The sequence below is a fragment of the Bombus huntii genome, chromosome 3 (assembly GCF_024542735.1).
Source record: "Bombus huntii isolate Logan2020A chromosome 3, iyBomHunt1.1, whole genome shotgun sequence".
NCBI lineage: Eukaryota > Metazoa > Arthropoda > Insecta > Hymenoptera > Apidae > Bombus > Bombus huntii.
This window is the reverse complement of record NC_066240.1, coordinates 11,230,378-11,248,209: the sequence shown is the minus strand read 5'-3', so window position 1 is coordinate 11,248,209 and position 17,832 is coordinate 11,230,378. Positions and strand designations below refer to the sequence as shown.

The 17,832-nt window shown below is 37.3% G+C and overlaps 1 protein-coding gene across 4 annotated transcripts in view; it reads right to left on the bottom strand.

Annotated features, from left to right (window-relative positions):
• The window catches only part of LOC126863627 (UNC93-like protein), a 57,765-nt gene that overhangs the window by 7,471 nt on the left and 32,462 nt on the right, over nt 1-17,832 (bottom strand). For all 4 annotated transcript variants that reach the window (XM_050613968.1, XM_050613970.1, XM_050613971.1 and 1 more), the window contains one exon: nt 5,721-5,883. In XM_050613968.1, coding sequence (XP_050469925.1) covers nt 5,721-5,883 — 163 coding nt within the window. The remainder of the gene's footprint in view (nt 1-5,720; nt 5,884-17,832) is intronic.

Genomic DNA, 17,832 nt, shown 5'->3' with positions numbered 1-17,832 from the left:
TACATTGAATCGTTCGTAACGGATCGATGAAATCCAGTTGATAGGAAAGGATCGTAATAAAAAGGTTACAGGTTCGATGGTGTTCAATAGCCGAGTTTTATGCGGTTGTCGTAAGGCGAGTGGTCGATTCTACTTTTTCCTGATTTCTGAATTTCGTTACGTAAGTTACACGATTTGATGTTTCATTGCCGAGGAACGACTGATCTTCTGTGAGTTCGACGACGTAAAGATGGCATAAATAATTCGTAGCTTCTGCGATAAAATTGAAAAGAATGCTGGTATTTTTATGAAATTATTTGTCGGAAATTTTCATTGCTTCTAAAAATTACGATGGAAGCCCATCTACGCGAACATCGTTCGTTCGAACCACGTTTCCTGGTTAACGCTCGATTAATTGAAGTTTCGCTGCTTCGACTCGTCAACCTGAACTCGAGATCCTATTATACGAACGAAAAGTGGCAGGTAGCGGGGATAATTGGCAAACTGCCATTATACGAACTCCAATTATATAAACTTTTTGTCCCGCGACTAATCCGGATAAGTAGAGTCCTACGGTATGGAGTCGATCAATGTGATCAATCGATCGTGAGCGATCTTATCCTGCATACTGGGTGACCGTTAATGAGAGCATCTCATTGTTGTAGTTTTCTTACGAATGTATGTTATGTGTTATAATTTTCTACGATCGAGAAGTTATTCTATATTTTCAACAAGGAAAAGAAGAGATAAATGAAAATTTACTATTGTCCAGTTTTTCTGTTATTTTAAGATACCTGTACTAAATATTTCTTTTTCGTCCAATATCTAGTCCTTGTTTTTGCACATACGAAATGTAAATTCATATTTGATATCACATAAAAGAATTATAATTGTAATATATGATAGCGAAATATGAAAGAACGAGTTAGAGGATCGAACGAGGATGTGCGTGATTAGAGAAGCTGTAAGTCCAAGTCGCGTTTCTTGGAATCTCGCGAGATGGAAATTAAATAAATTATTATTATTGTACAGGGTGGTTGGTAACCGGTAAATATAGAATAAAAATTTCTTTTTTAATTTTTCCATCGAGACAACGATCTATGATAAAGTGCACGCGTACCGAGCGAAAATTCAAAGTCGATTTTCTCGAAAACAAAGCCTCGAACGAAAAATGTTTATTCTATATTTTCGACTTCTTTTTTCGCGTAGAATCACCCCCTTTCCGCTTGTACCACCAATTATCAACCACCCTGTATATTATAGAATCATAATATAATAGGAACTAACGCACTTAGGAAGAATATTTAATATACCTCGAAACAATCGAAATATTAGAAAACAATAAATTCAGACGATAGAAGTAACGCGGAGACTAAACATTTCTTTCCTATATTTACTTCTATCATAAATTCCTTCTTCGAGGAGCATCGTGTCTCATAAGAATAATACAATTTGACGAAATTCTCACGATAGGAAGAACTCAACGCGCGAAACAATGCTGATAACGTGAATCCAAAGTAAGGAAACTCGATTACAGAGTCAAAGAAATTTCGCTGACACTGTGGATGCTGCGAAGATGCGTTCGTCGTTCCTGCGTGCTTTCATTTAGCCACTTCGTGTGCGTGATAGCTGCGCAGGGTCCAGCCACACCATCGCATCGATGCACCAGTAGAACGAGAAAAAAAGAAGAAATACTGGTTCACGAGATTCCAGGTATGGAAGTGGTATCGGGGAATTGCTGCAAGAATAAGATTCTGGGCTATTTATAACATGTCGAACCAGCTGATTCAATGGAAGTCAGCATCCCAACATGCCCGATGCTTTCCAGTAGCGTTTATTCTTCCAATTACTTTATTCCTCGCCCAATTTGCCCACATATTTCATCATCGAACTGGTTTCCAACAGGTTTACCTTCCAAACTGTATCATCTCCTTTTGCTCCTTTTCTTCCCCTTCTCTTTTTTCCTCATATTTTGCATACGCATACGTCTCTACACTTATATCATTGCTCGCAAGTACGTGGACACTATGATCGATTGGTCAGTAATCCTGTCGCGCTGTTTTGCTCGTTTTCGAAACCGATATCCGTATCTCTGCAACGTTAAATGATATTTCAAGCGGATTGAACATAATTTTCAATTCGTTTAAGCAGAGATAGGGAAATTCAGACGGAGAAAATTTAAATACGGAGATTTCTGTTCGAACGCGTATCTCTTTCCATTTCGTTGTTTGTTAGATGAAACGTTTGGTTCGCCGATACGAGAGCAAAGTCGAAATAGAAAAATTAAGGCAAGAAAGGACGAACGAAATACGTACGAGGACGGATGGGAAAGTTTGAGGAATCACCGCTGGGAATTGCATTAATTGTTATTGCTATTGTCATTCCGGGAACTTTCCAATCTGCCCTCGTATCTATACGAACGAATGGAAAATTACTTGCCACTGCTTCGTGTACTCTTACTACGAATTTGTCACGAGTTTTTCTATTTGAATTTCGTAACTAAATTACATCCTGCCAAATTTAAAGGAATGTCCATTAGCAACGTGAATTACCACGAAAATGTACCTGGCAGACTCGCGCTTATAGTCATTTAATTGCAGGGATCTACGACGATTTTATTCTTTACGATCATTGCACTTATACACATGACGCTATGTAAATCATTTTTACAAGATAATCGCAAAGAACTAAATCGACGTTCTAAGAACCTTGTAATTGTTAAATCTTGTGGAAACGTTGCTCGAGAGGCTCTCTGTACTCGAACGTGGCAAGCTAGGAATTTACAGGAGACTTCTAAGACTCGGGTTCCTAAATTCTAATCGCAAAATTAAAAACAAAAAAAAAAAAAAGAAAAAATAAAATTTATTTCAAACTAATACTAACTAATACTAATGATTCGCATACTTATACGATTCTCGCGTACCATTAGCAAAATATTATCTCTTTAATGGATAACTTTCAAACGCACGCTTTACCCAATTTCTCAAGGAAACAGACGGTAATGTTCTTTTTCCTTTGGCGTATGAAAATTCAGCGTTACCAAAGATCGATCGAATGTATACGGCCGTATATTTACGAGCAATGCCGTATTTATACGCCATTCATTTTCATGCTGGCGATTTTTTAGTTGTACGCAGAGCCAATCGTATATTATACAACTTATAATTTAAAGTCATTCAGCGCTTTAAAAGCCAAAGGATGCGTGCTTCAGCCGATATTTCAGCATATCTGTGATCAGTAGCATGTATTTCCGGAGAACAATTGTACGACCTCGCATGGCCGTTACGCATCACGAACCTGCCGTTCTGTATCCGGTTAGTATCCGGGTGATCCTAGCCAGGTTTTTGTGTTGCATCTGATGAGGATAATGATTAACGATTTTAGTTTACTGTTCGCTTTTGTTACTGCGTTTCTTCTTTTCTCTCTCTCTCTCTCTCTCTCTCTCTCATCCAATGGATTTTCATCGTCCAACATGATAACATTACGTTCATACGACGATACCACGTAAGATATTACGATCGTACCCCAGTTCGACCTTTTTTTTTTTGCAAAAAGACGTAGAGATATCGGCGATGAGACCAAGTTCGCGTAGTTCCACTTGTAATAAAAATCGCGTAAATTACGTGTTCTTAGTGCGTTTATGGGAAATCGAGGAACGTGGAAGGTGGCAGAATGCGCGTAACGAGTAAAAATACGTAAACTATTTAACGCTATTGACTGCTTTTACAAATTTATTTTCAAATTCCTACTTCGTGTTATATTTTTTCCGCAACGATAACTAAAGGAATATTGTAACGAATTTTATTTTGTTTTTTACGTATTCAAACTGAAAATAATTTTGTATCGAGGCTACTTATACCAATACCAGTCGAAATGACCGGTATTTGTGAAAAAGTAAAAGGGTTCTGCAATCTGTTTATCGAACGCCAATTAACCAATTTCTTCGTTTTGTACAACTCCCCACACGTTCTTAAAATTTCTACCGCGTATCGTTCGATATGATGATATCAGTTATCAAGAAAATTGCCGATCGATCGCTAGATAATTAGATGCTAACTGTAGAAATACCACACCAGTCAAAACGACCGGTTCTACAATTTTATAAATGTGTCGATCCTCGTTTAGGGATCGTGGTCCCAGATGGATTAATAATACGAAAAATGTACTACATAGCATGAAATTGCTTCTGTAAGAAAGTAATAAATATACAAATATTCTATTGTTACGTATTTTTTTTTTAAAAGACCAGTCATTTTGACTGGTTTTGGTAGAAATAGCTTCGCGTTAACTATCGGTAGTTCTAGCGTTAACAGTATCCAGTTATAATACTCGAATCTCTGGCCAAGTCCTGATCTTTCAATTCACTGGAAAATCAGTCCATTTATAAAGATATCAATTTTCATAAATATCCGTCATCCGTATAACTCGTCGTACATTTCTTCGCTGTTTATTGCCGTTCGTTCACGCGATACGAGTTCACGTTCGGATATGTAAGCGGATTTAATCGGCGAAAGTTCGGTTAATCGGCCATTAACTATCGAACCTCGTTGCGGTAAATGAAATCGTAATAAAACGCAAGCAACGAGATGCGAATAAATGGAATGCAGACGAATCAAGTTCTAGCGTATACCGATGACGAAAATTAACGATAAAAATTCTATTAAAGAAACGTTATTGTTAGAAAATTATTTATTTTGCTACGATATAAACGCGTCACGGTATGCTAGAGTGGCAGCATTGAAATTGTTTTGCAAATTTCTGAAACGAGCAACGAAGAATTCTTGGATAATCGGCTGGATAATTCTGCGTAAACCATTATTCTAACCAATATTATTATACTTTTAAATGGTCGGTCACGTTTCACGAGATCGTCTCGATTCTTCGCTTCGGTTCCTTCGACGTGAAGAGATTCATTCTCGAATGCATAATAGTTGGTTCGTAATCGATGTCTTATCGAACCAAGCTTCCACCGACAACGGGCTCGTTCATTTTGTAACGAGCAGCGTGGGCGAAGTTATACGAATCTCATTGTTGTTCGATTGTTCTGCCTCGTGAGTCGTAAATAATTGCCTGAGTCGTTAAGCAACCGTCGGACAATATATCGTCGAACTCTTGGAAACTCGTTAACTTAATCCTTAAATGCGTGCTTTTTGTCCGAACGCAATAAAACGCGTTGAAATTGTTAGTTTATTCGTCGCAAGATCGTAGAGAAAGTTTTACACGGAGAGAGAATTCGTTGTCGGACGATCGTAGTACGCTTAGAATCAATAAATAAATCGCCGACTGTACGTTATAATAATCGAACAATAACAGTTCGTAGGAAGATTATAAAAATAATAGAATAAGAAATATGGGATAAATACAGGGATGTATAAAACACGATAAAATAATAAAAAATAAGAAATAGTTTACGCTTACGTCAATTAACTTAACATCTTATCGATCTTATAATATCTCGATTAAAACGAATATTCGTAAGTGCCATTACGTAAATCATTATGTATACATGAAATGAGTATTTGTGTAATCACGTACGACGACATCGTGTGTTCGAAAATCAATGAAACTCTCCATCGAGAAAATCTCGTTCATAGATCGTTGAAGAAAAATCATGTTCTTACATCGGAGACGAAAAGCTAATGTGTTTTTTTTTTCCTTATTTTTGTTCGTAAGACATCGTTTGATTACATCGATGTGAAATTAGAGTTTCGTAGAAGTTGTCAACAGTGCTAATTACTCACTTGTGTAAAGTCTGCACCGATGAACGCCTGCTCCATGCCGATCCATATTGTGATTGGTATAAGGAGCTGCTGATAAGGCTTCTTCAGTTGATAAGCAGTTGCCGAGAGCAATTGTATACCACTGAGCTCTTGACTGTCCACTTTTCTTTGTTTCTCGCCATACCTGTAACAGGGAAGAGGAGAATTCTCGTTATTCCGTCCGAATTGAGTCTAAGCTCTCGTCGCGCGACTAATTTGACAAGTTGCCTCGAGGTTGCAGACACGATCGACAAGTGGAAATGACAGAGAAATGGTAAACGACGCAAGTGTCGGAAGTGAAAATTATCCGTGTCGCAGGAAAAACGGATAGCTGTTAATTTCGGTGATTTTCGTAAATTCCTGATCGAACGTCGTGCACTTTCAGGCTTCGCCGTCTTTAAATTTGGAAGAAAAATAAATAAACACCAGAGGAGGAAAAGATTATGACAAATCCATTCCTATTGGTTCTTCGACATTTACTGTTCGATAATTGAAAATACTATGCTCGATGTTTGACGAATATTTCAATGGTCGTGAAAGATGCCAATCATTAGAAAAGTAAGCGATGAATGTACGAAGTTTGGCAAGAAATCAAATCTATAATTTGCAACGATAAATATCTTGAAATGTTGTGACAATCGGTATTTTTAAATCTTCAAACGTAATACGATGTTACATTATCAAAATCGTAGTTTTATCTAGATTTAGGATTAAGTGTCTGGTTTTATCAGCTTAAAGAACGTGGCATATCATCGTGCTCTTTTAACCGTAGCTTAAATCCTGTAGTTTTCAAATAGCGTAACAACGCAATCAAACCATAAGCGTATTGTTGTAGAGACTTATCTGGCTTGGTATATTTATTCTGATACATCTGTGGTGCCGGTTTCCTATGCTAAATAAGTAATCTCGAACGCCTGTGACAGTAGAGGCTGTCAATGGAGCCTTGATACTCGCATGATTCGAAATGTATGTATTGCGAAATGTTGACAGGAATCAGTGAGGTAGAACGCCCGTAGATTGATTAACAACTAGTTGGAATATATTAATCGTGATATGGAAAAAGAATTCGTCAAAGACAAACACAAGTATTTCCTGTTTTGAAATATGATTTCTGGCACTCGAAGCATTAACTTGTAACTCTTTTTACAATTACATACGTACAACATTTCTCTCAAAACACCTGCGACAGATTATAATTATTTAAACAGTTGCAAATAACGAGACGGAGGTAATTGGAATCTTTCTTTATTTAGAAATTTTTCTACGCGTAGTTTAATTCTTATCAAAGGTCAGTTAATTAGCACGCGGTAAAATGTAACCGTTCTAGCTACTGGGTCGTTCAAGAAGCTGTCGATTGCAGTTTTAATTGTCGATTTAATTCGCTATATACCGTATATACGCACGAATTAAAGATAAAAATCTGACGAAATCTATAGAAGGAGCGTTGTTTTCCAACGGAAAGGAAAGATCTTCTATTTTGAGACAAAATAAATCATCTTATTGGTATTTTGACTTTTGCGAAACGTTGTTTTCATTACAAGAAGCTGGATATTCCAGAAGATTATAAAAATCGTTTCCAGGAATCTATTGCTAAGAAAAAAACAATTTTGCGGAAAAGTAATGACGAAACTATCTAACAAACAATAAACAGTTGTTAAAGAAACGATGCTTATACTGTTTAGTAATATATTATACAGGGTGATTGGTAACTGGTGGTACAAGCGGAAAGGGGGTGATTCTACGCGAAAAAAGAAGTCGAAAATATAGAATACAAATTTTTTTTTTTAATTTTTCCATCGAGACAACGATCTACAGCGAGATCCGTCATAACGTACCGCACGCGTACCGAGCGAAAATTCAAAGTCGATTTTCTCGAAAGCAAAGCCTCGAACGAAAAATTGTTATTCTATATTTTCGACTTCTTTTTTCGCGTAGAATCACCTCCTTTCCGCTTGTACCACCAGTTACCAACCAGCCTGTATAAAGATATATTGTATAATTAAATTTCTGATTACACGACAGGATCAGTCATTTTTCATAGGTTCAGAGCGGAGGAAGGGATTCGTTGTTGATCGTTCCATCTTCGTCAGAATCTTCAATCTACGCTGTAATAAAGCAAACCAACACTTAATGAGCAATAAACTTTACATTTACAAGACGCGCGCTCATTAAAACGAACGTTCGTCTCTCGAAGACACGACCGGTTGATCGAAGGAGTAATTTTACAAGTGGCACGATATAAAATTCTAGTCTCGGTATACTTTAACGTTCAAGTTTATCCAAATCAGACGTGGAAAGCTTACGCGTAGCATTGTAATCGTGCGATACGTTCGTCTCGCAAAAACATAGTGCACAAAATAACTTCTCCTTGAAAATTCCCTCGAACGAACTCTGTACATTTATACGCAGAGAAACAGACTTAACGTGCATGTACAGGATGCTTCACGCAACTGAGTCAAACAACCTAAAAGTGTGGTTTGTCTGGTATCTGGAAACCGACGAAAATCGAAGCTTTTCGCCATCCTGGTATCTTCTCGTTGAATGTCAAATATTTAGTCGCTACTTCGTAGCAGCCAGTGTGTAATTTTGGCAGAGTATAACTTCGCTTGGAAGATAAATATCGTTAAATTTAATTTCGTAAAATGTACGAAGTGGAAAACTAGGAAAGACGTAAGTGTTTCTGCGACGTATTCTCGTAGTTCTCGAATCTTTATGCATATGCCGATCTCACTGTCGTTTTTAGTAAGCGTAAAGTCTTGCACGAGGTGTTGGAGAAAAGCTTTAGCGTAACATCGAAGCAAAAATTCAAATAAATCAACGATGATTCTTTTCGCGCTATTTTCAACGAAAGAGGACACGATCGAAACGAACAACGAAAGAAAACGATCCAAAGTGCGTAGCGGAATTAGAGACGCGTCGATTGCCATACGAAAAACTGTGTAGCTTCATTTAGAAAATACATTTAAAAAATTCATTTAAAAAAATACGGATAACGAATAAAGAATCTTGAAAATACTTCCATTTCGAAAATGTCTACACACGTCAGATCGTCTATCATCCGAGACCACTGAATCTCGCCCAATGAAACTTTCTTCTCTATCTTCTATCTTTCCGTAGCTATATATCTTGACCCGTTCACGTGGAACACCTTGTACGTACACCGTACACCGTACAAAGTGGTAGTACGTACTTGCTTCGTTTCGCGATGAAGGCTGGCTACGTTCGTTATATCTCGGCGAAAAACCGGTTGAAATTTTTGTCACGGTTTTATCACCGAAAGAAAATTCCGAATTCAAGTCGAACGTGAAACGCGTGTACAGGTTCGAACGCGTAACACAGCCGGAAAACGACAGGAGAGGGTGGATTTTTACACGAGTTGCTGGATCCACTATCGGCTACGAAGGTCGATAATTTCGAGAGAGAAAGATCGCGGAAATCCTCATGGTGAGCATGTCAGGCAGAGAGGCAGGCGAACACTCGTAAAAGAGCCGTTCAACAGAATCCGGTAAATTATCCTGCCGCTAAATTTAGCCACGGATCACTTGAATACGATCTACCCTGAGGGGGCTGAGGGATCAGCGATTCAGCAGCCAGAAGAAAGTCGCTGGAACGAAGCAACCCGGCCGACGTACGAGAGAAGCCGAGGTTTTTAGAGTCGCTGCAGCCTCGGGCGACGTTCGCCAATTCTCCAAATAAATTTTAAACGGCCTGGTGCTAAACGACCGTGGCCATCTTCTCGTGGTCAGCATTCGAAGGTACGTTTTACGACCCGAGGAATCTCTGTTGTTTGGATTTCTGGCGATTATTAACCCTTAAACCATTGAATGGTCAAGGATGGGTAAGATCTCGGCAGCGGTATATCTTTTTGAAATTGTGGAATTAACGAAATTAAACAAGCGGCGTTTTGTTATCATTGAGCGATGGACAAAGGATAGAAAAATTATCGTTCGTAATGGTTATAAATAATTACGTCGCGATGGTGTTATTGCGAGAAGATAGTATTAAAATAAAATTCGAACGGAGTGCGTTCATGATAGATTTCGAGCGTTAAAATAAGAAATCTATTATCGAATCTACTAAATATACCTGTCTTATATATTTATATGATTTATGGTCTACTTGATATATTTATTATAATATATCTATAATATTCCTATATTTGCCTTATTTTTATTATTATCGTATTTTAAAGAGAAGACACGTGTACTACCTTCCAATGAGCTTGTAAATTAATTTTATTCTAACGTAAAAAGATTCGCACGAAACCTTGAATCTTAACACTTTTTTCATCGCTGAAGTATACTTTTCTATTTACATTTTCTTGCCAATTCTCAGAGTCATCGATGTCTGTTTGAAGATTTTGCAATGGCCAATCATCGGTTGAAACGAGTCTCGCTAGTTGTATCAGGGACAAACATATTCCGGTCACTTGACAAATATACGTATGCTTTACACTGTACACTGTACGCTGTTTTGAGAAAGTTTTAAGACCTGTTGTTGCCTTAAAACACGACGAATTTCGTGGTGTAAGTGACTTACATGGAAGATCAGAAGAAACACGAAATCGTAATGAAATATGTTTAACAGCGAATAGCGTACAGTTGGTTACGTTCTTAGCGTTAAATTTCTTGGACAACAGGCTTGACATAATCTCCTGAATTGAACTCGAGAACAGCAGTAAATTAATTACACGCTAGATACTGGATGTCTGGGTAATCGAAAGTTCGCCAGCAAGGATTTACGTAAACCTAGTTACGCGAAAATCGTTCTGTATTGTTTCTTTCCTCCTGAACTCGCGACCATAATTTCCATTCTCAACGTCGAACGACAAACAGAGTTTTACGTGAAGCTCGTCACTCATTTTTCTACGACATTTTAATCATTCTTAAGAAACAGCTCTATTAAGAATGAAACAAATACGAAGCTGTTCTCGTAGAAAATATTACATTACTATGTATTTATCGTTAATGTGGATGTATCCTTGTTCATATAACAATTGTTTTTATTACCTTAATATACAAGATATATTTCAGTATATAATAAATTTACTAAATTTTTATTAGGTACTATTAACGTAATATTAATTCGACAACATAAACGAGGAAACGTAAAATAAAACGATATATACGATTTAACGATACACGACGTAACAAGGATATTTTCGTAGCTACTTTCATTTCGAAAAGAACCGAGTAACATCAAGTTACGTAGAACAATTTTTAACAGCGTTATTAAAATAAAGATCTTCCAAGAATCAAACAGTTAGATATCGTCATTAAATACGATGCCAATCATGTTCATTAACATAGTTCCCAAGACGGTTGAGAGGAAGTGCCAGATAAAATCCTCCTGCCCCTGCGCAAAGTTTTCATCGACCGCCACGAGTCAACGTTCACGTTCGCGAACCTAATATTACGTGCTATATTTCCGTTAAAGTAGCTCTAACTCGCACTGTTCTACGAATCGATCTGCCAACAAACACGAAACTACTGTTCCAGATTATTTCATCGCTTAGATACGTATCTGTGATTACAATTTTTATGTAATTCAATTAGGAAATTCCGAACAAACGAATTTATAACGATTATATCATTCGTGGTCGTTATTCGCGATGGCGTTGATATTTAAACATTAACATGTATGTACATATAATTGTCTCACGAGTAAACGCAAATAATTCTGTTCTTTCTGCGATTCCAACTGCGAACTGGTGTCAGAGCTAAACGCATGTCGAACATAACGCCCGCCTCGATCTGACCTCTTTACCTTACCTCCGACCTTAGCCTTAACACGCTAATGATACCTGAAAATGTTTCTTGTAACTACACCGCGGACATTTACGTAAGTTTGTCTCACTACGAAGACAAATAAAGAAACAGAGAACCTATAGAGAAATTTGTTTTATCTACTTAAGTACTGTGCTGGGTGCTACACTTTGCACGCTATATATATGTCGAAGTCGGGTTGACATTTTGGGGCGTTCGATGAACCTTTACTTACTTTACCGTCGCGAGTGTAGCCAATGTTTATCAGTACGAATGTGGACACTACAAGAGACTACGAGTAATGGTAATAGGATGGTCGAGATGATGGTGACAACGAATTCAGGTTCGATAACGAATCCACGGTCCACGGGAGGACTAGTATCAACGTGCTACTCGATTCTGGTAACTTCCCGATAACTCAATCGGCAATTCGTCCAACGACTCACTAACAAACTAACTCCCTTAATCCAAAAGAGGCTGCCCTTATATACTCCTGCCCCCCTTTCTCGGGTTAATCCTTGTTTTTAAGGAGAGTTTTTAATCATTTCATACCTCTGTCAGGTACATGTCCCTCCCGTGATCGTAGCTACGTCCAGTGACCTGCCATGTCACTTCGAGCCCAAACCCATCGTCATAAAGTCAGATTGGAACATTAAGACTATTTCTCATTTTTATTACTTAAGGGCGGCTATAGTAAAAGTCTGGACTAGTGTATTGAGGTTTTTCCCGACATTCCGGACGGGAAATCCCGCTGTCTTTCCATCTCCGACATATATATCTTTGCACGCAGTACGTATTTCGTGGATTTTTGCACTTTGCGCTAATTATAATATTTGTAAGCTTGCGCGTATTTCGACGAGTCACCGTACGCGTTATACGTCGCAACTATCTATATCGCACTTGTCAGATACAATTTAATTTCGTAAACTTACAACGATATATTGTGTCATTTACGTTTTACTGTCTTTTATCTACCACTGACCATCGTATACCTAATACAAATCATAGATTTTATTGACTCGAGATTATCGGACGTTAAATATTATTCGATCCTGGTCCGCGATTGTGCAGTGCGCGGTACGAATGTCAACGTACGTGCAAGTCATGCACGTGAACATTCTAACTAGAATGTGTCAGCTTGTAAACATTAAACAAGCCATCGGCTAATCCAAATACATAATTCAAGAATGTCTGACTCATAGTCACCGCTACCGATTGCATTTCTAGCTGCGTTAACTATACATATCCACGTATATCTAATGAACGAAGGAGAAAGAAAGAAAAAAAGAAGAAGAAGCGAAGGAAAGGCGGAAAAACGAGTGATCGTAAATATGTTTGCGGAATGGAATGAAGTATTAGCCGTGGACCGTTAATCGATCGTAAACGTGTGTGTGACAAACGCGAGGTGGAAAACATCGGTCGCGCGAAACCGTTCACCACGATAAAACAACGTCGAAGCGTTTAAGTAGCTTCTGTCGAATGCAAGGTCGCTCGGGTTTCCGGCCACCTTAGTATAGACAGATAGATATATATATACGGATATAATATCGATACGTGTTCGAATTTTATGGAACGTCACGTACGAGAAACGTGAATCATCCTTTTTTTTCTGGGAAAACCGAATCCTTATTGTTCTAGAAATATGAGAAAATATTCGTTGCGAAGGGGAATGATTGCGATAATCGTAGACTGGCCGATTTTTACACATTTGTGGAAAATTTAACGCTGGATGGAAGCGAGAGAATGAAGGAAACGAAGGAAGAAAAGAGATAGAAGGAGCTGAGAAGAGAAGGAATACAAGGAGCAGACGAAAAAGGAAAGAGTAGAATGAAGACAAGCGAGAGAAGAGGCGAGGAAAAGGAGCAAAAGGAGAGAAGCAAGAAGAGACAAGAAAGAAGAATGAAAAGCAAAGGAGACTAGTCATTGAGAGTAGTAACTATCTTTGTTCCTGTTTGTTCTCAAGTTCAAGCAGAAATAGCTCGATCGCTTATCGAAGATAAGATTTCTCTGCTTCGCCTTTCCTCTACCTGTCCGTACAAATTTGTTTTATATACCATATTTCAATCGAGTCAATAATTTATAAACCTATGCTTTATCTGACATCTTAGAAATTGCTAGACGCGGGTGTTTAAGCAAATTCATATCTTTACGACCGCGACTGAAAAGATAGAAGCTAAGCAGAGAATTGACTTCTCATCGATCGAATATCGATAGATATTATTGATAAAATAGAAATCTTACGTTTCGTGTTTTCACCTTTTCTTTGCATTTTTAAATTTGCACTTTAAAGATTACCAACCGCCATACAGGCAAACGTCAATACGCTGTAAAAATCTTATTTGCAAGCGTTACGAGAAGAGTTGAAAACTAGAAGAATCGAAAGAATCGTAAAGAATTTTGTAAATAATAGGAACAAAATTACACGACGATATTACAGTAAAAACAGGAAAAATTAACTATTTTATTTTTCACATACACGAGCGATGGAAACTATTGTTACCTAATGGAAATTACATTTTTATTTGTCCGTCGCTATGATTTATGTCACGGTCTCACAATACTCCATTCAATCGATGAAAGAGACGATATCATAATTGCATTCTATAAGGATAGGTAAAATGCGGCACAAGTATCGTTGATGTATGCAACAAGATACCTTCTTCGCGGCAAGTATTTCATTGTTCGAATCGTTTAATGATACAGGAAGCGTGGAATTAGAGAAATGCACGAAGAATGAACTAAAAATAAGCATGGACAAACGATATTCCAGCTACAACAATTTTCGATGATTGTCAGGTAATTTTCAATTGGCGTAATAATTCAAAGTCTGAACGAAAGATAAGCTAAAGTTATTAATTATACAATTACAAGCGAAAGAATTCGAATTTTTCTTTTGATATTTATCGCGATACCGTGAACGAGGAAAGTAAATATGTCGTTCCATTCACGAGTACTATATTACAGAATGAATCTCACGAAAAGAATGTCGTTATTTTGACTTCTCCCGTTTCTTTTTTCTTTTTTTTTTCAAAGATTTCCTCGGTATATTTCCGACAGTTTTTCCTCGAACAGTGAATTTTCACGCAATTAATCCATTGATAATAAGAGTCAGCATTGCGTTAAGGCAACGTTGTATTTGCATTTTTTTCCATTTAATTTACATTAGATATCGAATTCTGTTTTTCAGTATTGTGGTTATGAAAGGAAATTCCAAAGATTCGTCCGATATCTTTGTTCTTACTATCTTCCTTTTTCCACTTAGATCGCATAATTTTATGTAGCACGAAGCGATCAAAGTGTTTGTAGCAATATGATAAACTATTTTTTCATACCATGAAAATATTTATATTTAATATATGTGCTTGTTACGATATTCGAAATATTTTTATGTTTCAATTTCGCTCCTATTTTATCGAACAATAAAATAATTCCGATTGAGATATCTAACTGGGAGAAGTATTCGCTCGAATATTTCATTACCCGACAGAAACTGCTAAACCTAAACCAATAAACGCATGTACGAGTAAAAGCGACAAAACTTTCCGATCTACGTAATATGCAGTTGCAACACTAGTCGCGACCACTATGCCAGTCGATAGTAGAACTCAGTCAGAATAGCGATTGCAGAATCATTGCAGAACACACGGTGTTACGAATCTTTCATTTATTCGACTTCCACCGTTGAGGAATACTGACACACTGCGTGAATGGCTGATTTTATTATGCACAGCGAGTCTAGAAACTGGGCCGGGTTATAACTCTGTTTCTATCGCGGATAGAAAAAGATCGTAGAGGAACAATTTGCATTCTTTATCAAGCTCTATCATCGTGCATTGATCTTTTTTATACAATTGCACTAATGCAGTTACAAGGTGCTATTGTACCTTTCTTTTCTTTTTTTTTTTTTTTTTTAATAAAACCTTACAGTTTCTTTCGCATTTATTGATTCCTCGTACTATTCCGAACAAAGAAGCGTTAGAATACAATGTCAAAAAAAATTAATATTTCCTGAGAGAGTTTCATAAATCTTATACAGTATCCATTAACGTTAAAATGGATGTTAATGGATATTTTGTATAATACAATAGAGCTCCCTAATACGAATAATATCTGAACGTTCTATTATTCGAACCGTTTATTATCAAAGCATAATAATTCTTATCAAGAGATCACTTTCTTCCATTTGAAATTGTATACATATTTGATTAATGCTCGTATACAATGTACTATTTGCTTTATTCGATCGAGTGAATTCTGATTGTATGAGTTTAGTATGAAACTAATAAAACACGACGTAAGTTGCAATGTAAGTGCAACAAGATTAACAGAGACGTATAACGTTGGAAAAGCCACGATCGCAGATATTAGACAACAAGAGCATGATATTGAAAATTATCTAAAGTACGTAGATTACTCGAATCAGCGTTAAGAAAACCTTAAATATACTCGTATAATTAAACGGTTTCATTTCGATAGAGACGATAATAACGAGGATTTTATACGAATGAAAATAGCCAACGAAAGCGGCAACGAAGAGTCGTCTTCTCCTGTCGAAGCATTCGATAAAGAGGTCCGATGATTTCAAAGTACAGGAAGAATGTAACCCTATGCAGTTACTTACGTTGAATTATATGACTTAACAGTGAAAATAGACACGGCATGCATAAATATTGAAAGAATCAGTCCATTAATCTTAACGCGTATTAGAATAAATGAAATTTCATAGGAGAAAAACGATAGCTCTATCATCCGAAAATTGCATTATCCGAACAGGTTTGTCTGCCTGTTAGTCCGGATAAGGAAGGCTCTATCGTACATACGATATACGCGCAAAAATGTTCTATGGCGAGCGCTGAAATACTTTCGTGTGTCGGTGTGTTGCTCTCGCCAGGTACGGAGATCGCTAACGCGCGCAAAAATAAAAAGGAGAGAAAATCCAGCGTCATTAAGCGCCATTATAACGTCATCCATGGTACCAGCGGTCGTAACAATGCGGCAAGGTCAGCAAGAATCGCTTTATCTCGAGAGGAAAGAATAAGAGGCGACTAGAGCTGATGGAAACGAGCTGGCGAGTGAATCGGAAACTCGAAGACCACCTCGGCCAGCCTCTGTGTATCTACCGTGCAAAAGTTTCCCACTGATGATTTTGCTCTTGCAACATGCACACGGGAATGGCTTCTGAACCGTTATAACACAGTACGGTTGGCTGGTGAAGCAACTGCACCGATTCAAGTATGGACTTGGAACGATAAGTCGAGAACTGTGCGATACGATACGACACGTTCGCTATTGCTAATGATATTGTAACAAAGAGCAGCAATAACACGACGTAATGAATTACAATTATTACGTGTTGATTTTTCAATGTAAATCCCATTGAAAACGTTTCAGACGAATTAGATAAAAACGTCCAGGAAATCTTCTTAAGATCCGAGTCTGTAGTGTGAAATTGTTTATAGCATGGTAGAAACCATGATGATGATAAATATAACAATAATAATAACGTCAAAATTGATGCAAATAGTAATCTATAGTAACCTAAGGAAATTAAGTACTCTAGAAGGTCGTAGAAGCTACTCGAAGAGATCCATTATTGAAAAGTATGAGGAAAAGGAGGAAAATCGTGGGAGAGACATTGTCGAGAAAAAGTATTTGAGAAATTTACAAGTTGCAACGTTAGATATTAAAAATATGTAAAGAGAGATACACTGACGTTAAGAATTGCTCGAGAAAATTGCGACGTAGAGAGATCAAAGAAAGAAATATTATCCGAAGAAAATAATTGGAAGAAAGATTCTCTTGTCTTGGAATTAACAATTGGAATTTTCTTGGATTCAAACAAGATTAAAATGATATGTACATATATATATTGATTTAAAAAATTATTTGAGAAAGCCGGAGGTCAATTTCTCGCGACGTTACTTAATCGACGTTAAGAAAACTTACGACCTACGTTAGAAGACTTACACTAGAAGACACGATTGCAAATTATTTGAGAAGATCGCAAATTGCTACGTTAAAAATTGCATCCAAAAGAAATATGTTCTTAACGAGCGTGAAACCTCAAGTTACGTTTGTAACGAGTAGATACATTATCGGTGAAGAAACCAAAATCATCCATATGCGATTGGCGTAAGAACATGATTACAGACGTAAAAAAGCGAAGCTAATAAACGCTCGTGTCTGTATTACATTGTCAATGGAAAATGACAGCTGAGACATATACAGTTATTTCTCGCTAATTTCCGAGGCCGATCGCGCGGAATCGTTTACCTCGTTTCGGAATTACGAAGGATCGTGGTTGTGATCGATCGCAACTTAATCTTTCC